General features: G+C 40.1%; 1 protein-coding gene and 1 pseudogene across 2 annotated transcripts in view; both read right to left on the bottom strand.

Annotated features, from left to right (window-relative positions):
• Window positions 1-14,562, bottom strand: part of LOC110171933 (dehydrogenase/reductase SDR family member 13-like) — a 29,102-nt pseudogene extending 14,540 nt beyond the window's left edge.
• Window positions 14,563-22,703: 8,141 nt separating this feature from the next.
• LOC110171932 (dehydrogenase/reductase SDR family member 13-like) overlaps window positions 22,704-25,648 on the bottom strand; it is a 43,524-nt gene continuing 40,579 nt past the window's right edge. The window contains exons 4-5 of one of the 2 annotated variants that reach the window (XM_055166758.1): window positions 24,938-25,264; window positions 22,704-23,107 (exon numbers count right to left, since the gene is read on the bottom strand). In XM_055166758.1, the coding sequence (XP_055022733.1) occupies window positions 22,848-23,107; window positions 24,938-25,264 (587 nt within the window). In that variant the 3' untranslated portion in view covers window positions 22,704-22,847. The remainder of the gene's footprint in view (window positions 23,108-24,937; window positions 25,265-25,648) is intronic. The other variant, XM_055166757.1, reaches the window with a different exon arrangement.

Genomic DNA, 25,648 nt, shown 5'->3' with positions numbered 1-25,648 from the left:
TTTTTTGTTGTGTTGTTTGTTGGTTTTTTTTTTGTGTTTTTTTTTTTTTTTTTTTTGTGCCGATATTCCGATATAATCACCGATATATTTAGTGATGTAAAAATTCACTGTAAATCTTGAATTGTTTAAAACACTTAGGTTTGGCTCCAGTGGATTTTAAATTGGTTTATTAAGGCAACATTTATTGTTGTTCTGACTTTTTACGTTATATTTACAGACACTAGGTCAGACTAATGGCATTTTTGCCTCACATTCTAGCAGCTAGTGATGGGTATTCCAGTTGTTTTTAGAGAACCGGCTCTTCGGCTCCCAGCGGCTCTTCAGATTGTTTTGATGAAGCAGGACTAAAGCAGGTCTAAAGCAGGACTAAAGCAGGACTAAAGCAGGACTAAAGCAGGTCTAAAGCAGGACTAAAGCAGGACTAAAGCAGGACTAAAGCAGGACTAAAGCAGGACTAAAGCAGGACTAAAGCAGGTCTAAAGCAGGACTAAAGCAGGACTAAAGCAGGTCTAAAGCAGGACTAAAGCAGGACTAAAGCAGGTCTAAAGCAGGTCTAAAGCAGGACTAAAGCAGGACTAAAGCAGGTCTAAAGCAGGTCTAAAGCAGGAAAGCAGGACTAAAGCAGGTCTAAAGCAGCAGGACTAAAGCAGGTCTAAAGCAGGGACTAAAGCAGGTAAAGCTAAAGCAGGTAAAGCAGGACTAAAGCAGGACTAAAGCAGGTAAAGCAGCTAAAGCAGGACTAAAGCAGGACTAAAGCAGGACTAAAGCAGGACTAAAGCAGGACTAAAGCAGGACTAAAGCAGGTCTAAAGCAGGACTAAAGCAGGACTAAAGCAGGACTAAAGCAGGACTAAAGCAGGACTAAAGCAGGACTAAAGCAGGACTAAAGCAGGACTAAAGCAGGACTAAAGCAGGACTAAAGCAGGACTAAAGCAGGACTAAAGCAGCAGCAGCTAAAGCATAAAGCAGACTAAAGCAGGTCTAAAGCAGCAGGGACTAAAGCAGCTAAAGCAGACTAAAGCAGGACTAAAGCAGGTCTACTAAAGCAGGTCTAAAGCAGGACTAAAGCAGGAAAGCTAAAGCAGAAAGCAGAACTGAATCAGGACTGAAAAAGGACTAAACCAGGTCTAAAACAGATCTAACCCTTGTGTAAAACAGAACTAAACCAGAACTGAACCAGGACTGAGTGTCAGGACGGACTCTGTCTCTATCTCTCGCCCTGTCTCGAGCCCAAGACTAGTCCTGGTTTATTTATTTTATGCTGACTAATAGACTAATAATAAAGTGTTACTCAGACATGTTTTTTAACGTGGCTCAATGCTCACGAGAGTCAGTTCATGACCTTTAAACGAATCAAATCTTAAACTGAATTTAAAAGTACAGATCTGAACCCACCATGAAGCGCGTGACCGAGTTCTCTCCTCGGACCAGGTCTTTGGTCTGGTCGAGGAGGGCGAAGTCCACGTCCCCGAAGCCGGTGCAGCAGAGACGTCACGGTAACGATGCGGCTCGGGGCGCACTGCTTCAGTCTGTCCAGCAGGAGCAGCGTGAGCAGGAAGTGCCCCATATGATTGACCCCGAACTCCATCCCAAAGCCGTCCTGAGTGCGCCCGGCACCAATCACACCTGCGCAGGGAAGAGAGGCTCCGTTTAGGCATGAGAATGACTAAATTAAAGCTGCACTATTTAGCTTCTCTACTTGTTTCTATGGATACGTCATTGCTCTGCCTGGAATGTTCCACAGTGTGACATTAAACAGCTTTACCTTACATTTATTCAATTACAGGTGGTTTTTAAAGCTCAAAAACACCTAAAAAATTCTGACTGAGAGGTAGGGGTGTGCAAAAATATCAAAATATCAATGATACAGTATCGATATCGTGGGCTGCTCTATCGATATATCGCAAAGACTAATTTTTGGTATACTTTACTAAATTATTTTGGTACAGAGTTACAGTTTTGTTGCTTTTTTAGTGGAAGGAAACTCGTTTAGGGCTGTATATTAAGTTGCCAATACGAATATCGAACATTCACTTTCGATTCTACGATATATTTCAAAGCGATTCGATACGGTTCAATGAAAATAAAGTCTAAATCATGGCTGTGATGCTAAAAGTCTTTGTTAAACCACTTCTTTTTTTTTTTTTTTTTGAACTTTAGTTTATTAACATAAACATTTAGAACAATCCTTGACAGAGGGTTATTATGTTAGTTATTATTCAGGTACACAGTCACCGGAGTCCATCGTTCTAAGAATACATCCATTTTCATCTGAAGTTTGGCTGTTAGTTGTTCCATGATATAGACTTGTTTCAGTCTCTGTATCCATTCTGTCCTTGTTGGAGGGGAGGGTTTCCTCCAGTTAACAGTTATAATTTTTCGTGCAATCATCAGAAGAATACGGAGAACATATTTTTGATCGTTTACACATACATTATCTGACAGTGCTCCTAGTACATAAATCAGCGGATCCATAGAGAGTTCACAAGACAGTATCTTTTCTATTTCTATTTTAATGTCCTGCCAATAATTACCAAGAACTGGGCAATCCCAGAAGACATGTGAGTGATCCGCCACCATGCCACAGTTTCTCCAACATAATGGAGACATGGTTTTGTAGAAACTTGAAATGATTAAAGGGGTTCTAAAGTATCTAATTTTTGTCTTCCAATCAAATTCCTTCCACAGATTACTGTTGACACCTTTGTGGCTGACCACACACATATCCCCCCACGTCCCATCCTCAATAACTACATTTAACTCCAATTCCCATTTATCTCTGATATCCAGTGTGTGTTCCCCCATATCTCTCATCAACATCTTGTATATTAATGATACATGTTTCTTGGTCGGCAGATGTTTTTCTTGTACTGTTATAAAGTATTGTTCGATACCTGTAGGTTCTGCTTTAATTTTTTCCCATTCAGCATGACTTTGAATGTAGTGCCTTATTTGTAAATAACGAAAATGATCTGTTGAGGGTAATGAAAACTGTTTTTGTATTTGAGAAAAGGATTTTAGGTTACTGCCCTCAAAAAGCTGGTTAACCGTCCTTAGGCCACTACTCATCCACCTTTTGAACCCACTGTCCCACATAGATGGTTGGAAGTCTATATTCCCAGCTATCGGCGTGGCTCTTGTAAGACAAGTTGTACCACCAAGTTTTTTTCTCACACAGTTCCATATACGTAAAGTGTGCTTAATCCACACATTTTTAAGCTTAAGTTTTTTCCAGAGTGTTCCACTTTGAAATGGCAACACAGATAAGCCAACTCCTGGTTTTGAATTTTGTTCTATTTGGACCCATCCCGCCTCCCGGTCATTATAAATCCACTGTGTTATGGCAGCCAGTTGAGCAGCCCAGTAGTAGTATCTAAAATTTGGGAGAGAGACTCCACCCCTGTCCCTCGGAGAACACAGCAGTTTTAGCCTGATTCTCGGCCTTTTATTTTGCCATATAAATTTAGAAAACATTTTGTCTAACTGAGTAAATGTAGACTTGGGAACCCACACAGGTAAGGACTGAAATAGATATAGAAGCCTTGGCAAAACATTCATTTTGATTGTTTCAATTCTACCAAACAGAGACAGCGGCAGCACCTCCCACCTTAGTAAGTCTGCCTTAATTTGGGTAATCAATTTATTGTAATTTGATTTGAACAACTGAAGTGGGTTGGGTGGAAGTGTGATCCCCAAATATTTAAAACCTTGATCATTACGCTTAAAAGATGCAAGTTGTGTTGGCCATTTTCCTGATAACATCATGGCTTCTGACTTACTCTCATTTATTCTAAATCCAGAGATAGAGCCATAATCATCTAGGCATTTCAGCAATGCAGGGATGGACACTAATGGGTCCTCCAAATATAACAGCACATCGTCTGCGAATAAAGCAATTTTGTGCTGAGTTCCGCTTTCATCTCTTATATACCATGAATGTGGGGGTTCTGTCTCACTGCCTCTGCAAATGGTTCAATACTCAGGGCAAACAAGACAGGACTCAGCCCATCTCCCTGCCTCGTTCCTCTACCCAGATTGAAAAATTCGGAACAATATCCATTTACTCGTACTCTTGATTTTGGATTTTTATAAAAACAGCATGACCCAATCAACAAATTTGACCCCAAATCCCATATTTTGCAATACGTGTTTCAGGTATAGCCAGTCTACTCGATCAAATGCCTTCTCGGCATCTAAACTGAGAAGCATTGATGTTTGTTTTCTTGAGGTGGCAAGTGATTGTAGGTTTAGAGTCCTGCGTATGTTGTCTGAGCCATAACGACCATTGATAAAACCAGTCTGATCTGGCCCTACCAATCTTCTAATATATTTTTGTATTCTTTTGGCCAGGATACTAGTTAAGATTTTTAAATCAACACATAAAAGACTTATTGGTCTGTATCCTGTACATAATGTGGGGTCTTTACCTTCTTTCTTTATCACAGTTATTAAAGCTTCTGACCAGGAGGCGGGTGGGTCCTTACTGTCCAGGGCATAGTTATATAGTCTTGTAAGCATTGGTGAGAGTTCATTAATAAATGATTTATAATATTCACAGGAGAACCCATCCACTCCTGGTGATTTGTTATTTTTCAGTTTAAGAACAGTTTCTCTAACTTCTTTCTCTGTGATGGGCCTTTCTAAATCTACTGCTTCAGCATCAGATAGTTTGGTCATATTAAGTGGTTCCAAGAATTGTTTTATCTTTTCTGTTTTATCGGTTTGGTCCTCAGTTTCATATAAAGAAGTATAGTAAGCTGCAAAGGCCTCTGAAATATCCTTTGGTTGTGTTACTAGACTACTAGTTGCCGGGTGTTTAATTTTGGTTACAATTCGACTTGACTGAGCCTTCTTTAGCTGAAAAGCAAGTAATCTACTCGCTCTGTTACCCATTTCATAGTATTTCCTGTTTATAAATCTAAGTGCCCCCTCTGCTTTGTAAGTCAATAGGTCATCTAATTTTTGCTTTGTTTCTTGTATTAATGCAAGGGTTTTTTTATCTTGTGTCTTTTTATGCTCTTTTTGTAGTATCTTAATTTCTATCTCTAATTTTTTGTTGCTCATATAGTCTTTGTTTCTTAATTCTTGATGCTATGGCTATTATCCTCCCTCGCATTACCGCTTTGGCCCCCTGCCATAAAATGGAAGGGGTAATATTTTCTTTGTCATTCAGGTTGAAATATTCTTCCAAATCAGATTTTAGCTCCTGGTACACGCTTGGATCAGTTAATAGCGAAACATTAAGTCTCCAATATTTAAATCTTTCATTTGAACCTAAAGAAATACGTAGTGTGACTGGTGCATGATCTGAAATTGTGATGGGTTCAATATTACATTCCAAAGCTCTATATGATTCTCTTTTAGATATAGCAAAGAAATCTATTCTTGAGTATGTACCGTGAGCATGGGACAAGAATGTGAAGTCCCTTCCTCTTGGATGGAGGAAGCGCCATATGTCCACCAGGCCTAATTCTTCTAGCATACCCTGCAATGCCATAGTCTTTTTAAGTCTGGGTCCAACATCACTTGGTAGTTTATCTTGTTTTCTATTCAATATACAATTGAAGTCCCCACCGACAATTATTAGTCCTCTGCCTTTTTCAGCAAGGATAGATGCGATTTTCACAAAGAATTGGGGGCAGTCTTCATTGGGGGCATATACGTTTAGTATAGTAACTTGTATATTATCAATTTTGCCCACTACCATAACAAATCTGCCTTCATCATCTTGAATAAGCTCTTCATTTTGAAAATACTCTGATCTATGAAAAAGAATTGCTACACCTCTTTTTTTCCCATTTTTACACGAGGCACTATAAACCTGGTCTACCCACTCTCTCTCTTCTTAATTTTAGGTGTTCCTTGTCTGATAAGTGGGTTTCCTGAATTAATGCTACAGAGCAACCCAAATTTTTAAGTTGACCATAAAGTTTCTTGCGCTTGATGGGGTTATTTATACCTTTTATATTATAGCTGATCAAGTTAAGTACAACCATGTTTGTTCAGAATGTAGTTTGTGTTCAACGTGGTAATCATTTTCTTGGTGGCAATCCAGTAAGTTATCTGACTGGTAAGTAAACCCAGAACATTTGTCAAGGAAAAAAGAACATAACACAATAAGGGCAGAACAAATGTCATAACTAGAACTTCCATATATCCAGCTGACCCTAATTGGACCAGCTCCTGTTTACAACTAGGCAGAGATATGTGACGAATTATCTCTGGGATGAACATAAGGCAATATGCCAGTGCAGTCTTCTTTATAAGACCGCTCATTGAGTGTTATGCACTCAAATTTACCCATAACCGTCCGAAATGAAGGATTATCTAACTAACTTAAGGTTAATAACATTTGTTGCATCTGGTGTTAAGGAGTTCTCAGCTTACATCTATCCATGCAGTATATTCAGGCCTAATCACTTCTCATTCTTTGTCATTTACATAACCTTCTCTACTGCATGTCCTTAACGAAGGCAGCGAAGTCCGCCGGTGAAAGTGAAGCCTCTCCTCCGCGCGACTCTCCCGGTTGCATCCACCCGTCGTCTCTCGCCAACTTCTCCAGCCTCTCCCGATCCTCCACTCTCACCGTGATTCCCAACTCCTTTAGTTTGGCGGCTGCCTCAGTCAGAGTTGGGAAAGTTTTTTCCCCCGTCTCTAGTTGAATCCGAAGTTGAGCAGGGTATGGGCATTTGGCGTTGATTCCCTTTGCTTTCAGCTGCTTTATCACCTGCCGAACACGCGCCCTCTTTCTTTGCAAATCGGGGGAGTAGTCGTGATCAAAGTAGATACGTTTCTCCTCAAACATCGTTTTCTTCTGGCCCCATGCAAGTCGCAGCACATTTTCTTTAACAGTAAAATCGAGGAATCTGACAATAATGGATCTCGGAGGGACCGTAGAATCCTTTGGTCTGGACACGAGTGCCCGGTGCGCTCTCTCTATTTTCACCTCCATGTCAGGTTTATTCAGGGCGGAACGTATCAGATTCTGTACAAAGCTCACAGTGTCGCGTCCCTCGTTGCCCTCGGGGACCTGATAAATCCTCAGGTTATTGCGTCTCATTCTGTTCTGCAGGTCCTCGCAGCGCGATGTGAGATCCAGCTCTCGTTGAAGCAAATACTTTAGTATACGGCCGTGCCTCATTCCCCGGTCCTCCGTCTCGCTAATCCTCTTTTCCGCCTCGTTCAGTCTTTTTTCGTGTCCCTGAGTTTTCGTTTTTAAGTCCTCTACTAATAATTCTAATCGGTCCAGTGACTTTTTTGTGTCTCTGTGACCGTCTTGGTTCTCCTTTCGGACCTTTTTCAGTTCAGCCATGAGCTCAGCTATCTCACCGCCTCTCTGCATACCTGCGGCTGTGGCTTCGTTGCTAGCTGGGCTCGGCGGTCTTTTTTCCCCTACGTCGGGCTTCGTTGTTTCACGTTTATTTGAGCCTTTGTTCTGTTTACTCGAGGCACTCATCTTTTATCTTTATGGCCACTGAAATGCTGAGATTAAATGAAGTTATTAACCTAATTGTAAACCTTCGGACGGGAGCCTAGATTTTATGCTGCGGCTCCATGCATGGCGTCACCGGAAGTCCGTTAAACCACTTCTTGTGTAAAGTTCATATGGAACACAAATATTTTAATCATCAAAACAGTGAAAATGTCAAATGTGTCGCATAAAAAAGTTTCCTTTGACTGAACAAACAACAAAACTGTAGCTCTGTCTCTTGGTGATATATCGATACAGCAGCCCACGATATCGATACTGTATCATCACATTAAACAATACGATATATCGATATTTTTGCATACCCATAATCGTATCGCTTAATACAGCATCAATGTGGTAAATGTAAAGTTTTAGTTTGTTTATTGATACTCTTGAGTCTCAACACAATCAGTGTGCATTACATTTACATTACATCAGTTTTGTGAAGTTGTAGTTTACAGTTTTGCATCATGTTTTTGTATATTTATGGAGAATTGTCGCATTTCTGTTTGGGTGACGTAGACTTATGGGGGGAGCATGGGACAGAATCTTACAGCTAACCATAAAGAGGGTTTGAGAGATCACTAGATTACTCAAACATGCATGGGTGACGTCTAAAACCTCTTCAACGTCATAACTTGGTAGAAAGCTCCAAAAAGTTCAGTTTGCATAATGACGACCCCGTTTAAATGTCACACACCTGCGTTGTTGATGAGGAAGTCGAGTCTCGGTTCCGTTTTTAGAAAAGTCTGGGCGAAGTCTCGGACCGACTGCAGACTGGACAGATCCAGAGGCATGAACAGAACCTGCTGATTCCCACTCTCCTGAAAAAAAAAACAAACAAACAAACAGGAGGAAACAGCAGCAAACATTAGAAAAGGATAAAGATTAAATGCAGAAGAAAATGTAAACAGGGAGGAAGTTGGATTTTCATGAAACTTGTCACAAACTGTTGAGGAACGTTAAAGCAAAATCAACTTTTTAGAGCTTTCTGCCATGTTATAACGTTGTTCCTTCATCAAAAACATGCGTGGAGAGGTTCTAGATGACAGCAATGCATGTTTCAGTAATTTAGTGATCTCTCTTTCTGTTTTTGCTCCCACACGACAATTTTACAGAAGTACATAAAATAAAACAATTATTAAAGGTTGTATGGAGGATTTTTTTTTGTTTCAAATCGTCAGTGAAAGATTAAAATACCATTACCGAGACGCAGCAGCTTTGTAATTATGATGACCAAAAAAAAAAGAATGAAAATCTATCAACTGTGGACGTAGTGAGGCCAGATAAACATCAGCCAATAGAAAACGAGGCTCCCTCATTTTCTATTGGCTGTTAGGTTGTCAATCAAACTCCCTAGTGTAACTGACTCGTCGGAGCGCGGGGATTACGTGGTTTATGCAGCGGTTCTTAGAGGCTTTTTCGAACTGTCGCTTCCTCGCATTTCGCACAAAGTTTGTCGCGACGGCGGACGAGAATCCACGACCTGTTCGCCGCAAAAGAAAGTCAGTTTTTGAGGTCGCTGAAAGAAGAAGAGAAGGGGAAAAGGAGCAAAGCCAAACTGAGGTGATTCTTGGAGATCTCGTCCAGCGATGGCGCGACCGAAGCAGATGAAGCGTCTAAAAACTGAATTACTTCTAAACAGGTCAATTCAACAGTAATTCTGAATGCGCACAAGGACTGTCGCTGTATTTCTCTTCCCTTAAAAAAAAATCCTCTATACAACCTTTAAGCAAACCAAACAATACCCCAGGGTGGAGGAGGGTCAAAAACGAAACTTATAAAACATGTTAATACGTTGTTTTTGGCGAATATATCGTTTTCAAACCACTCCAGGTTTGTTTTTGAGAAGTTAACAACATTATAACATGGCTTAAAGCTCACAGGAGTCAATTTTGTGTAATATAGTAGCTTTAATACCCCATAGAAGTGTAATACCCCGTCTTTAATGTATTAAGAGTGCAATAATTAAAGATTTCACGGTTTTGTAATAAAATAATACTGTATATTTCTTTGAGCACTGACTTTGCGTATGTCGTAGACTGCAGCCTCCGCTCGCTCTTTACTCCGACAGGCCAGAATCACCCGAGCTCCTCTTTTGGCCAAACACAGAGCTGTGGCCTTCCCTATGCCGGTGTTGCTCCCTGAAGACAGAAAAATACAAATAAGCACAAATAAACTCACAATCCACAACATTTTCTGATCTATGTTATAATGTTGTTTCCTCGTCACAAACAAAGCCGGAGTTGTGTTTTGTTTCATTCAAATACGTGACAAAAATCTGCACATTTCGGGCTGAGCTCTTCTCTCAAACTGAAAACGCTCTGCTCCACCTTGTGATGTCATGCGGTGGTACAGAAAGAGCTCCACTGTGTTTCTGAAACTACACACACACACTTCACTTCACTAGAATCGTGCGGATCCTTTCAGCTCTGGAACAGCCAATCTCGACTGAACTAAAAGTAAAACGTAGCTGTTAACTTAAAAACTAAGGCTTCGTGACATCACTTTGAGTTTTGAGATGTAGGCAGAGTAATAATAAAGGATTACTCAAAGACGTGTGAATGAAACAAAACTCAAGGTGTGTTTTTGACAAGGAAATGTTATAATGATGACTTGAAGGTCACTACAATCAATTCTGCATAATATAAGACCTTTAAAAATAAATAAAATTGTATAATTCGTTAAAGTTATTATTTCGTATTAGGCAGTATGTTTCATGTTTTGTTTAAAATTGATCAGACTACATCACTTCACTCTACTGCGCATGTCTCCTGCAGAAAAAGCCTCTGTCCCGTCTGTATCATGTCTGTATCATTTCAGCAGATTTCAGACTCCCTCGGGGGCGGGGACAGGTGTAACGGTCAGGTATGAGTGGATGTCTACTGTACTGAGGTATGAGACGTTTCTTCTTGTCATTTACCTGCGTTTAACACATACGGGTCATTAAGACGAATCACACTCACTAATGTTCATTTAGCATAAAAACTTAAAGCATCCGCTGTGTCGATTTAAAAAAAAATCTGTCTACATAGACCATGGATCAACGATAAAAACTGGATAAGCCCCTCCCCCTCTGTCCCGGCTCCAGACCGACTAGTGGCCGCTCCAGGTACTGCAGCTCCCGGGAGCTTGGGCCCAGAAAGAATTATCCTTTAGAAACGCAATGCATTTTGGGGGAATTCAAACTGCCCTTAGTTATGTAAATCTTTACTCTAGTCTTCACTTTTTACTGGTTTTAAAGTTGTTGATTAATGGTCATGTGTTTTGAAACTTGCTAACTAATAACTTGCTCTAATCCTTTGATCTTATGTAGACACTCTGGCCTTTTGCCTTCGTCTGTTTCTCGAGTTAATAATAACGTGATTCCACCGATTGTTGTGCTTGGAAGAATATTAGCTTATGTTCAGGTTCCCTACACCCCCTGAGGGATATAAAACTCTGTAGACTTTGTTATGATTACCAGCTTAGGGACAGACTTTGTTAGGGACAGGACTCTTTGATTTAAGACAGCTTCTCAGTTGTTGTTTTTTTTCAAATAGATTATAACAGAGAAATTCCACTACACCGTGTTTGACCGACAGGACATCGAGAACTTTCACAAAGGTCAGATTTTGGAGGATTCTTTTATATTTTCACAGTATGAACTAAAATGTTTCAATCCTCAAAGCACCTAAAAGTGATCTTTGTAAGCCTTAGCCTGGCCCTGCTCTGAGGCTGCGCTGATTGGTCGGAACGCTCTACGCCCTGCACGTTACAGATATTACACGGGGGAGAGGAGCTCGACCGTAAGTAATGCGGAAGAGAAAATTATTATTGGGCCCATGCACCAATGAGGCCACTGTAAATAATTTGACACAAACTTAGATTCACATTCAGATTTTATTACAGTTCTATGATATAAACATCTAAGTTCAGACCTCCAAACCACTGGACCTCTGGACCACACTGAGACAAACATCTCCACTCTCCTGGTTGCGTGCGTACACTTCTTAGCAAACTTCTTGGCTTAATATCTTAATATCATAACTTAAGAAAACTCTTACAGTTTATCTAATGTCCAACCTTTAGTCACCAGACTAAAGGAGCTCACACTCACTTGCATATTTCATGTCTGTTTAACTTGGTCAATACTAGGGGTGTGCAAAAATATCGAAATATCGATATATCGTATCGTTTAATGTGATGATACAGTATTTTTACTGTTTTGATGATTAAAATGTTTGTGTTTCATATGAACTTTGCACAAGAAGTGGTGACTTTTAGTATCACAGCCACGATTTAGCCTTTATTTTTTATTGAACCGTACTGAATCGATTTGAAATATATCGTATCGAATCGAAAGTGCACTGTATCGAAATATGTATCGTATCATGTCCTGTGTATCGAGATATGTATCGTATCGGCAACTACTTAATGATACCCAGCCCTAGTCAATACATATTCATAAATCACAGTTTGCTTTGGTGAATAGTGATGTTTTTTCCAGATATAAGTCACTGAAATGGACAAGAATTTATCTTCAGAATAACTGTTTACTTAATGAATTAACTTAGATAATTTCTTATATTGGAGAGGTAATATTTCTCAACATTTGTAGAGTGGTGCCCCAAAACTGAACTTCTAGTCAGAGCCAAACACTCAAAAAGGCCACGAGAGTCCTGCTTTAACTTAGAACTCTTAATTCCCAGCGGCAGAAGCTCAGGTGGTAGAGCTTTTCTCCGTTGACCCACAGGTTGGCAGTGCGATTCCAGCTCCCACAGATGAATACTATTGTTGTGTCACTGGGCAAGACACTTGAGCGGTGAGTGGTTCATGTTGTAAAGCGCTTTGAGCCTTGAGGGTGGAAAAGTATAAAAATGTGACCATTTAACTATATCAATGACCACTCTCTAATAATGCTACAATAAATCTACAGTCCCTGACAAAAGTCTTGTCGCTTATCCATTTTGTAGAAACAAAAGTTTATAACCTGACTTTAAATTAATCGATTGGTTTTAGAAATGTCTCATATGAAAGCTAAAACCCTCCCAAATTATGCTCAATATACTAAAATAAATTTGCTTCACTGAAGAAAGATTGATCATTTAATTAACACAGAAAGGTCAGATTTTGGCAAGACAAAAGTCTTGTGGCCTTGTCATATGATGCACCCAATCCTAGATTACAGCCTCATCTGTGATCAGTTACTGATCAATCAATTAGTGGGTGTGTATAAAAAGAACCCCAGCACACCAGACCTTCACATCAACTGCAACTTGACCTCTGACAACATGCCTAAGATCCACCAACCACAACCAAAGCGTTAATTATCAAGAGGCTGAAGACCAGATCCACTGCTGAGGTGGTGACACCTTCAATGTGTCTCAGCGTCAAGTACAAAGAATAAGAAAAAGATCTGAAATGACTGGAGATGTTTTTGACAAGCCCAGGTCCGGCAGACCCCGCAAGACAACTGCTCGGGAGGACCGTTTGTTGATTCGAAAAATCCAAGGCCAGCCCCTTTTCCACTGCAGCAGACTCCACCAGGCCTGGTCACCTCAAGTCCCTGTGTCAACCACAACAGTTTGTAGAATTCTGTCTCGAAATGGCCTCCATGGTCGAATCAGTACACAGAAACCAGCACTTAACAAAAGGCAATTAAAAAACCATGTGGCATTTGCCAAGGCCCACAGCCTGCTAAAAGGATGGACACTGGAAAAGTGGCAGAAGGTGGATTTCTCAGATGAATCCTCGGTTGAATTACATCACAGCCGCCGCAAATATTGCAGGAGACCTACTGGAGCCCGCATGGATCCAAGATTCACCCAGAAAACAGGTAAGTTTGGTGGCGGAAAAAATCATGGTCTGGGGTTACATCCAGTATGGGGGTGTGCGAGACATTTGCAGGGTGGAAGGCAAATATCAATAACCTAAAATATCAAGACATATTAGCTCCTCTTACATTCCCAACCATAAAAGGGGTCAAATTTTGCAGCAGGATGGTGCTCCATCGCATACTTCTATCTCTACATCAAAGTTTCTCAAGGTGAAGAAGATCAAGGTGCTCCAGGACTGGCCAGCCCAGTCACCAGACATGAACATCATTGAGCAGGTCTGGGGTAGAATGAAAGAGGAAGCATGGAGGCAAAACCAAAGAATCTTGATGAACTCTGGGAGGCATGTAAGACGCTTTCTTTGCTATTCCTGATGACTTCATCAACAAATTGTATGAATCATTGTCGAACCGCATGGATGCGTCCTTCAAGCTCATGGAGTCATACAAGATATTAAATATGGATCTCACAGCACCACTACTTCATTCACTGACGTTCTGCAACATATTTTTGTATTTGAAGTAAATTATTTGTTCAATTTTCTGCAGGCGACAAAACTTTTGTCTTGCCAAAAATCTGACCTTTCTGTGTTCATTAAATGATCAATCTTTCTTCAGTGAAGCAAATTTATTTTAGTATATTGAGCATAATTTGGGAGGGTTTTAGCTTCATATGAGACATTTCTAAAACCAATCGATTAATTTAAAGTCAGGTTATAAGCTTTTGTTTCTACAAAATGGATAAGCGACAAGACTTTTGTCAGGGACTGTATACTTTTGGCTTTGGCAACACCCCCTAAAAATGATAACACCAGACGCCACTGATTCCAAAGAATGCAATAACATCTCCAGAGAAAACCATTTGATGCTCCCTTCACCAGAAAAGTTACACAATGCGCCTTTAAGCCTGCTGAAACTTTTGCCAACACGTTTTTGTAAGCGGCACATCAACAAATCACTTCCATCATAATTAATCTGTGCAAAATCAAAACTGCTCCGTGTACAAACAGCTTTCACCAGCTCTGCATGCGATAAGAACAACACCAGACACAAAGTACAAAATGTATGTTTTCTCCTATGCTGCTATGAAAGTTAGCATTACGGAACTTTCACCTGTAACGATGGCGGTCTTCCCGTGTAACTTGGCTGGACTGGTGCATCTCGCTCCTCGGAACAAAGTGTAGTGGATAAAAATGTAAAATAAAACTGAAGCAGCGACACATCCGAGCAGAAGAGACATCCTCACGTTTATTATGTTTCTCCCGTGTGGTCCCCAGCAGCCGCACACCACTTCCGGTAGCACTTCCGGTACAAAATAAAATAAAACCGTAAACGAATTTTATTTTTTATTTTTTTCGCATACATTTTCCAATTTTTTAAGCTTACTTACTACTTAAATAAATAAATTAGCATTGTTTTTTATTAATATTAAAATTATCTAAAATGTAAAAAAAAACACTCACAACTAAAAAAAGGACTGCTTGAAAAGTACAATTTGTAACTTTTCTGTTGGGGGTCCGTCACTTCTTTTTGCTCGTTTCTATGGATACGTCATTGCTCTGCCTGGAATGTTCCACAGTGTGACATTAAACAGCTCTACTTTACATTTATTAAATAACAGATGGTTTTATAGCTCAAAAATATCTCGAAAAACAGGCATTCAGACTGTGAGCGGGGTTGCCTCTTCACAGATTTGACCTGTAACTTGGACTTGAAAAGTGCTATATAAATGAAAAGTATTATTATTGTTATTGTGGTTGTTGTTAGTGTTGTTGCTGTTGTTGTTGTTGTTGTTGTTGTTAGTGAGTGCGTATACATGCACATCAGTAACCCGGTTATTAGCCATATCCCAGTTATGTCAGTATTCGGGTTACTGCGTTTACATGCGCACTGATATCCGCGTGTACATGATCAAATGGAGTATCCCGGTTTCTTGACATAATCTTACAAATGCGCAGGCGCAAAAATGAACTTAAATCAATTTCATAAACTAGGAAAAATACAAACCGTGAGCTCCTTTAGCATAAGAAGCTAAGGAGCTACGAGATCTCCCACAATCCACTGTGCAGATTCTTCATTAAAATCTTCTGCATAAATAAACTCAACTTTACAACATATAAACCATAAACACTATAGACACATCAGCCCGTTTGATCATATAATTCAGCTGTGATCACATTTGTTTACGTTTTACAGAAACGAAACATAAGACCGTAGGCTAATTAGCATAAACTGCTAGCGGCGATAAAAACAACTCGCTCCTTGCGCCGCTGATGTGATCAGTTTCTTTTGGACTAAATGACACGACTCTGTGGATTATGTGTGTTATTTCTGTGACAGAAGAGGTGCTGATGATGGTAAGTGTGTTCCGTGCGTATAGAGTATAGGAGATAGTTCATGTTTTAGCTTTTCAGCGATCACACGAGTGCAGATTGTACATGTGCAGGTTTAGCGCAGCTCTTTATTTTACAGTCATTTCACTCGTTTGGTCAATTTATTTATGTGACTACTGTTGTGGTGAAAGGCTGGAAAGTGTCTTTTGGACGCATGCGCACTCAACTTTATGTTGCAGTAACCGGGGTACTGCGTATACATGCCACAAGTATCCCGGTTACTATATCGGAATAAACCAGCTACAGTAACCCGGTTTCTAATAACCGGGATACTGCCATAACCGGGTTACTGAAACCGGGTTACATGCACCATCAAGAAACCGGGATACTCAAAAAACCCGATCATAACCGGGTTATTGATGTGCATGTATACGCACTCACTGTTGTTGTTGTTGGTGTTGTTGTTGCTGTTGTTAGTGTTGTTGTTGTTGTTGTTGTTAGTGTTGTTGTTAGTGTTGTTGTTGTTGTTGTTGTTGTTAGTGTTGTTAGTGTTGTTGTTAGTGTTGTGTTGTTGTTGTTGTTGTTGTTGTTTGTTAGTGTTGTTGTTTGCTTGTTGTTGTTGTTGTTAGTGTTGTTGTTGTTGTTGTTGTTGCTTGTTGTTGTTGTTAGTGTTTGTTGTGTTTGTTGTTGTGTTGTTGTTGTTGTTGTTGTTGTTGTTGCTGTTGTTAGTGTTGTTGTTGTTGCTTGTTGTTAGTGTGTTGTGTTGCTGTTGTTAGTGTTGTTGTGTTGTGTTGTTGTTGTTGTTGTGTTGTTAGTGTGTTGTTGTTGTTGTTGTGTTGTTGTGTTGTTAGTGTTGTTGTTGTTGTTGTTGTTGTTGTGTTTGCTGTTGTTGTGTTGTTGTGTTGTTGTTGTTGTTGTGTGTTGTTGTGTGTTGTGTTGTTGTTGTGTTGTTAGTGTTGTTGTTGTTAGTGTTGTTAGTGTTGTTTTTGTTGTTGTGTGTTTGTTGTTGTGTTGTGTTGAGTGTTGTTGTTGTAGCTGTTGTTGTTATAGTATATATATAGTATACAGTAGTATATATAGTAATAAAAGCAAACTAATATTTTAAAATTTAAAGTACATAAGTAATAATAATGCTTTTATTTATTTTACTATAAAGTTACATACTGTGACTTTAAAAGTCCACTGTCTATCAAATGCTTTTCTCCATAGAGATGTTGTTGCTTTGTATGGAATGTTTTACAGTATGGTATTAAACCTTTCTATCTTCATGGAGACTAATCCATACAAGTTATAGGTCAGATCTGTGGAGAGGCGACCCCACTCACACTCAGAATATCTGTTTTTCTACGTATTTTTGAGCTATAAAACCACCTGTAATTGAATAAATATAAGTTTGAACTGTTTAATGTCACACTGTGGAACATTCCAGGCAGAGCAGTAACCATAGAAACACCTTTAAGTTTACTTTTCAGACTGCAGCAACAGACTGATATTGAGGGGAAAAAAAAGAGTTAGGTAAGTATTTTGAATAAGAGAAGACGTAACTTTGTCTGCTGACTTGATTTAATCTTTTGCCATAATGGAAACTGTTGTGTTGTGTTGCAAAATCTCTTTTATAATGAGTGAACTTATCAGTGTGTAACTAATCTGTAACCATAAAAAAAACACTTTCAAAACATCTTTTTCACTCCAAGTTAAAAGTAGGCCTGTAGAAAATCCACCCTGGACAAAGTCGTATTTGTGGAGTCGAACGAAAGTGAGTTGAGTTTATTTCACCACATTTATATTCTGTTCAGTCCTGATTTTACACTTATTTAAACTGGATTTGATAATTGTTTCATTAATCTATTACGTTGAAGACAGTACCTGGAATCAGAGAGTGATTAAGGAAACTAAAGCCAATAATTTTCTACAGTAGGACAGAATTATTGAAGCTAAAATTTACGTTTTGGATAAACCGTGAATCAATTCCAACAAACTCTAAACTCTAAAATGGAAAATAAAACTCAGTTTAAACTTAATTAAATATTTGTACAGATTAAACAGGTAAAAACCGATATATAAATGTATGAACTGGCAAAATTCGAGTTTATATGTGAACTGTATTCAGTACCTTGAAGCAGCAGTACTACTTTAAGCAATAACTCGTACGACCACAAGAGGGAGCCATTTATATAGATAACGTATAAAGGGCCCATTGCTAAACCTAAACCTTGACTAAACCAGGACTAAACCAGGATTTAACCTGAACTAAACCTGGACTAAACCAGGATTAAACCAGGACTAAACCAAGGCTAAACAATGGACTAAACCTGGATTAAAGATGGACTAAACCAGGACTAAATCTAGACTAAACAATGGACTAAACCAAGACTAAACCTGGACTAAATCTGGACTAAACCAGGAATAAACCAGGACTAAAAGGCTAAACAATGGACTAAACCTGGATTAAAGATGGACTAAACCAGGACTAAATCTAGACTAAACAATGGACTAAACCAAGACTAAACCTGGACTAAATCTGGACTAAACCAGGAATAAACCAGGACTAAACCAAGGCTAAACAATGGACTAAACCTGGATTAAAGATGGACTAAACCAGGACTAAATCTAGACTAAACAATGGACTAAACCAAGACTAAACCTGGACTAAATCTGGACTAAACCAGGAATAAACAATGGACCAAACCTAGACTAAACCAGGATTTGAAACCAGGACTAGAACCAAGTTTACATTAAGACTTGAAACTTTTAAGCCATGTTCTAATGTTCTTTTTTTTTTTTTTTTCTTTTTTTTTTTTTTTCTAATTTAAAAATTTTTACCTTTAAATTAGAGCTTTGAATCTCCCTTTTAAATGTGAACTGTTTACTTTTATTTTTTTTATGCATGTTGTTTAATGTTTTGTGCAGCAATGAAAATATTGTTACATAATGTTGGCAGGTTTGTACAGTAAATTGCACAATGTGGACTGTGCAGAGAACGGCTCTCTGTGTTTGTGGGTGAAGGGTTAAACCAGATACAACCTGAACTCTAGTCTAGTCTCTTTTATTGGCCAAATATGACCTATAAAAGCTTTTGTTCACAGATAATCAACATTAATGAAGCACTGCTCTGTCTGAAGCTTTTTTACTCACATTAGGCTTTAATCTGAGGTTTGTTTTCACACAATCTGACCATGAAGACCTGATAAACGATAAACTCCTGTGCCTTCTTTATCATTATTATTAGTTTGCAAGACCACAGCATGAAATTATTCTGTTATATGTAAATATTTGTAAAGTTCCTTGATCAATGCGCATAAGAAACCATATCAATTTTGAAACTATGTCATGAACAGGGGTGGGTTGTATACGTTTTGTCTTCTTCCCGCTCCTTTTCGAGAATGCGCTTTTCTGTTCTTTACAATGTGTATGCAGTATGTTTATGATTATTGTTTCTCTCTTGAGGTCATGTCCGTACATTTTTCCATGGAATATTGTCAGTAGAGTCGGGGTCTCACAGCGCAGGAGTAGGGCTCTGTTTGGGAGGTGCACTTGTGGTGATCGTCCAGGGCAGGGGTGTCAAACTCATTTTGGTCCAGGGGTCGTATCCAACCTACTTTGATCCCAAAGGGGCTGGATCAGAAAACTCATGTCATATATACTCCAAAAACAGCAATAAGTTCAAATATTTGTGCAGAGAAACACAAATCTATTACAGAAATCTATTTTTAATTGATGAAGTCTTTCTTTTACAAAATATTATAATATTATGAACAACCTGAAGAAAAATATATTCTTGGAAAATCCTGCACTCGGCTCCACTTTTCTCATGTTGGACATTTTTCTGATGAGGGTGTCACGGTCAACAGTCAAAACGATCGTCCTTTAAGAGCGTTTGGAAAGAGACAAGTCTTCATTTGTGCTGCTCTGGTGGGAGGGGCCACGTACAGAGACGCTGGAGACGCTGCTGTGATAAACACCACAGAAAATTAACAATATTTTAATAGAAAATATAATTAAAATATTTTTGTAGAAAATCAGCCGAGGGCCAGATTAAAGGTCTTGGAGGGCCGGATCCAGCCCCCAGGCCGTATGTTTGACACCCCTGGCCTAGGGTGACCAAATATCAGTTTTTCCCCAGACATGTCCGTTTTTCGCATCTTGTCCTGGCCATCCGTTTTTTTTTTTTTTTTGTTTGTTTGTTTTTTATAAAGTAATGCAAATGTCCGGGTTTTCATCACCTTTAATTGGGCCATTAAACTGAGCGTCTCTCGTAGCGTCTGTAACTCAGAAGGAGCGAGCACACACAAACAGTCGGTCAGTCTGCAACATGCCGAAGCACAAATGCGCATTTAACGATGACTTGTACAAGAAATTCCCCACTTTCCATCCTGGTCGAGACAAATGTGAGTCCATGTGCACAGTGTAAAAAGCAGCACATGTTTCAATGTCCAGTGGCGGTGTCAGGGACCTCAAAACTCACCAGGACACCGAAAAACATTAAAAGCGTTGCCAGGTGAGAGTCGCTCAATGTCGATGACGAGGCCCCACCTCCCTCCCCCCGTACGGTGTCCTGGTTTTGACAAACGCAAATACGGTCACACTATGAAAGCCGCTCTTTTTCCGCGGCGCCTCGTAATAAGTTTGCAATTTTAACCGAAGATGAAGCCGAGTAAGTTCCTTCTGAAAAGTTTAATTCAAAGTTTGGTGCAGCGTCTTCACTCACGCCATCTAAATGTGAACTAAAACATGTTCGATTAATAATAATGAGTTTGGACAAATATCATAATACATTTATATTTTTGTTTATTAAAATAAAATGGCAAATATTGGTAGGGACTATTTTGTCTTCCCCAAATATTGATTGTGACACGTCCCCACCGTCCCTATGCAAAACTACACCCTTGTAATCTCTATTTTCAGTATTTCGTCCATTGTCTTAAACCAGGTAAAACATTAACTTAGACAATACCACAATACTGACATTAAAAAAACTTTAAACCAAAACCACAACACACACACAAGACAGATCTGAGACATTACAAAGAAAATGAAAACTATTTACATCAGGAAATAAAACAAGCCCAAGAAAAAAAAAATCACAAGATAATCTGGTGAATGGTGAATGATTGGTTCCATTTCAACATTTTTAAAGTCCGATATTATGCAAAATAGACTCATGTGAGATTTAAGTCATGTTATAAAACTGTTACCTTGAAAAAAAACAAACCTGGAGTCAAGTTTTGTTTCATTTACACATGTTTTTTTGACTTTATGTTCAGTAAAAATGGGCAATTCCAGGGATGAAAATAACCAAATCATTTTTAGTGAAGGTGTATGGAGTTAAAAAACACAGTGGGGCACTTGTGGTCATAAACATAAACTGTATATAATCCAAATAGGAAGTTTGCACGTGGGCTTTTCCGGCTCTTCTCATTGACTTAAACTGGAACATTGTCTCTTTCTGTTGCAGTGAGCCTTGTTATTTTGGTCTTAAAATGTTCGTATTAACATTTGGGTAACACTTTATAATAACTACACCTTACTTAGCCTTAATAAAGCATGAACAAAGACTTAATTAATAATGAACAAAGATTTAATTAATAATGATTCATGCTTAGTAAATGATTAATAAAGCATAATTAGTCTTCACTTTAGAAAAGACTTAACTAACAGATAACAGCAGCCTGAATTATCATTGCATTGCATTATTAGTAAATCATTATCTCATAGTTTACTAATGATTAATAAATGCTCAAATGGTTAGTTCATGAGTAATTAAGTATGAAATAATTATGAGTTTATTATGATTTACAGCACAGGCAAATTAAGTGCAAGTGCTAATTAAGGTAGTAATTAAGTAGTGACTAAGCATGAATCATTATTAATTAAGTCTTTGTTCATTATTAATTAAGTCTTCATTCATGCTTTATTAAGGCTAAATAAGGTGTAGTTATTATAAAGTGTTACCAACATTTGTTTCTTAAAACTCAATACAAAAGTGTACAAACTGTGTGCTGAGGGGTTTTACAGACTTAAAACAGATATAATAATAATTGTAAAATGTAATTTCACCTATAGAGGCTTTGCACCATCACGTGACCCCTATAGCAACGGTAACTATGCCGCCATGACACTGAGCACGCTATGTCACTGACTTCAGCAGCATCGGAGAAACATGGGCAGGTTTTGTTGTGTATTTGGTTCTTCTAGACGCTCTGAATGGGATAAAATGAATTGTTTCTTCACTGTTCCTCTGTAAATTACTCATCATGGAGCTCAAACAAGGGAATTATCAAAAAAAGACGCGGATTATAGCAGCAAAAATAAACCGCGAAGAGATTTCCTCTGGTACCATCAAGACACCCGAAGTTTCATCAAGGTATTTGCTATTTAAATTGTTTCATAGCTTATTTAATGAAAGAAGCACATTTACTGAACTAAAATTTCATTAATTTATCCAGGAAAACCCGCACTAGTTTACGATTCAACGAACCCACACTGGGCTCCTCTGATCAACATGGACGCACGAGTCGAAGAGTCTGTGAGCCGAACCTCGAAAGAATCGGTCATGAAAAGATCCTCGCGAATGTTAGAAAGATCCACTCGCAAAAAGTGATTAATTCTAGAAGACATAGTTGTGGATAAACAAGTCAATAAAGAAAACATGGGTCCTACGACGAGTGACATGTTTATATGTGCTGGAAGATACAGTTTCTACTGCCGCTCACACTGCAAATGTTTTCTTTTAAAATTTTAGTCCAGAAAATCTGCTTCTCTCATGAAATAAACTATGATCAATTTAAATAGCAAATACCTTGATGAAAGTGACGTGAGTGTGTCTTGACGGTACCATAGGAAATCTCTTTGCGGTTTATGTTCTCTAGACATAATTCCCGTCTTTTTTTTCGATAATTCCCTTGTTTGAGCTCCTGATGAGTCATTTCCAGAGGAACAGTGAAGAAAGAAATCGTTATACCCCTTTCAGAGCGTCTAGAACAACCAAATACACAACAAAACCTGCCCAAGTTTCTCCGATGCTGCTGAAGTCAATGACACAGCGTTCCCAGTGTCATAGCGGCGTAGGTACCGTTGCTATAGGGGTCACGTGACGGTGCAAAGCCTTTATTGCGGGTTATTTTTACCCCCTGCGATAAACGAGGGACCACTCTACCGCCACTGTTTTTTTTGTTGTTTTTTGTTTTACTTTGTGGGAAAAGCCTGTTTACATATATTTTCATTGAACTCTACTGCAGTCCACACATCCTCTCGCTGAGCTCCCACAGTTTCTTGGCCGTGGCGTCGTCTCGTGCTTTGGCGTACACGTTTCGGACGGTGCAGTTGGAGAAGTATCGTCCGCTCAGAGGTTCGAGTCCCGGCTGGAGAGCGCAGTGCAGCGTGGTCTGACAGCCCTGCTCCGGAGTCTTAAAGAAGAACCACCTCACCAGACCAAAAATGATGAGTATGCTTAGGGGGAAGTTTCGATCGAATTCCGTATTTATGGCACCTGGAAAAACAAAATGGAAAATACAATTGGGGATCTGCAAAGACTAAAGGCGCATCGTGTAACTTTTCAGGTGGAGGGCTTGTCAAATGCTTTTCTCTATTGTCTGGAATGTTTCGTAGTATGGCATTAAACCTTTCTATCTTCATGGAGACCAAACCGGACCAAGTTACAGGTCAGGTCTGTGGAGAGACAATGCCGCTCACAGTCAGAATGCCTGTTTTTCTACGTGTTTTTGAGCTGTAAAACCACCTGTCATTGAATAAATGTAAAGTAGATCTGTTCATCACCGGTTCTGTTCATTGTGTTTATGGACAGAATTTCTAGGCGCAGTCAGGGGTCGGAGGGGGTCAGGTTTGGGGACCACAGGATCATCTCTGCTGTCCGCGGATGATGTTGTTGATGATGTTGCACTGGGGCGTGAAGCGGCTGGGATGAGGATCAGCTCTTCCAAGTCTGAGGCCATGGTTCTCGACCGGAAAAAGGTGGCTTGCCCTCTCCGGGTGGGAGGAGAGTCCCTGCCTCAAGTGCAGCAGTTCAAGTATCTCGGAGTCTTGTTCACGAGTGAGGGGAGGACGGAACGTGAGATTGACAGGTGGATCGATGCAGCGTCGGAAGTGATGAGGTCGCTGTATCGGACCGTTGTGGTGAAGAGGGAGCTGAGTCGAAAGGCTCTCGGTTTACTGTCAGTCTCCGTTCCTCCCCTCACCTATGGTCATGAGCTCCGGGTAATGACCGAAAGGACGAGATCACGGATACAAGCGGCCAAAATGAGTTTCCTCCGCAGGGTGTCTGGGCGCTCCCTTAGAGATAGGGTGAGGAGCTCAGTCACACGGGGGGAGCTCGAGCTTCATGTCAAGAGGAGTCAGTTGAGGCTCGAGCATCTGTTCCGGATGCCTCCTGAGCGTCTCCTTCGGGAGGTGTTCTGGGCATGGAAGAGGCCCTGGGGAAGACCCAGGACACGCTGGAGGGACTATGTCTCTGGGCTGGCCAGGGAATGACTCGGGATCCCCAGATAAGTGGAAGAAAATGGATGTATGGATGGATGGATAGAACTGTTTAATGTCATACTGTGAAACATTCCAGGCAGAGCAATGACATATCCATAGAAACAAGCCATTGAAAAGTTACACAATGCACCTTTAACTTTTCAATTTGAATGGACATAATGAGAAGGCCTGTCACGATAATTCCTTTATCGACTTCCCTATCTATTCCCTGGCAACGCTGTCAATTAAAACTGTTGCTAACATAAGCAACTATGGGGAAAGAAGGTGCCTGATTTGTCTGCTGTTAATGTTCATATAGACAGATGCGTTTTTAATCCTGAGGGAAATTCAGAATTTTTGATTTACGGACAAAATAGCAAAATAAAAACTGACTGCAGCAGTTACAGAGAGAGTCCAATGAGGTTCATCTGGTCTTCCGATAACTTATGTTATAAGGTTCTTTTTTCAGACCAAGAGTTTGTTTTCAAACCTGACAGTTCCGACTGCTCATTCGCGCTCTTCCTCAGAGTCACGTGATGTTGCTGTGACGTGTTCAGTCAGTTGATTTAAACAGGTTTTGGTGCCGTCTTCCTACCGGAGGAGGCAGGTCGACAGCGCCATCTGTAGTTCAACTTCCTCAGGACAGTATCCCAGGTGTGTGAGAGCCTCCACCAGTAGGAAGACAGCACCAAAACGTGTATAAATCAGCTGAACAGACACGTCACAGCAACATTACGTGACTCATGAGGAAGTGCGCAGGGAGCCAGGTATGAAAACAAACTCTTGGTCTGAAAAAGAACCTAATAACATAAGTTACAGAGAGAGTTTTTCCTGTCCCACTGACCTGGGTGCAGAGAGAAGCAGGTCACGTTGGTCCCCTGAAGTCTCTTGTGGAGTTCGTGAGTAAACAGCACATTGCACAGTTTACTGGCAGCGTAGATCTTCACCAGGTCTGAGGTGGTGGAGCCCAGACGCAGAGTCCTGTGTTTGTTCAGACAGTCAAAGTCGATGAGTCCAACATTGTGGGCCGCAGACGACACGTTGATCACCCTGGAGGGGGCGCTCTCCTTCAGCGGAGGCAGGAGCAGGTTTGTCAACAGGAAGTGGCCCAAGTGGTTCACGCCAAACATCATCCCGAAGCCGTCCTCAGTGCGGCCATCACTGTACACACCTGCAGGAGGACAGACAGAGAGCTTATTTATTATTGTGTGTAAAATCCTCCAGTCGTCCAGACAGAATCCTAGCCAGTCTGGTGCCACCTAGTGCCTTCACTCAGTTTCATTTCTCTCCAGTGACTTGGTCAGGAATCGGAATAGGCAAGTTTCATTTTTGACAAAAGCGCGCGTTGCATGCTGGGAATTATTTTGGTCAGCGGCAATAAACACTAATTTAACATGACGTACGGAGCGAGAAAGCACGCAAAGGGTATTGATCCCGGTTATTTATCCACTCTAACGGCAGAGGACCCAAGACCATTTGACCAGAAATTGGTCATAAGCATCGACGGACGACAAATCACCCTTTTCAACCCCGACAAAAGGTGGACCAAACCAAA

The sequence above is a fragment of the Boleophthalmus pectinirostris genome, unplaced genomic scaffold, assembly GCF_026225935.1.
Source record: "Boleophthalmus pectinirostris isolate CB_2022bp ecotype Guang Dong unplaced genomic scaffold, ASM2622593v1 HiC_scaffold_9, whole genome shotgun sequence".
NCBI lineage: Eukaryota > Metazoa > Chordata > Actinopteri > Gobiiformes > Gobiidae > Boleophthalmus > Boleophthalmus pectinirostris.
Note: the sequence above shows the minus strand (reverse complement) of the source record. Positions and strands in the feature narration are given on the sequence as shown.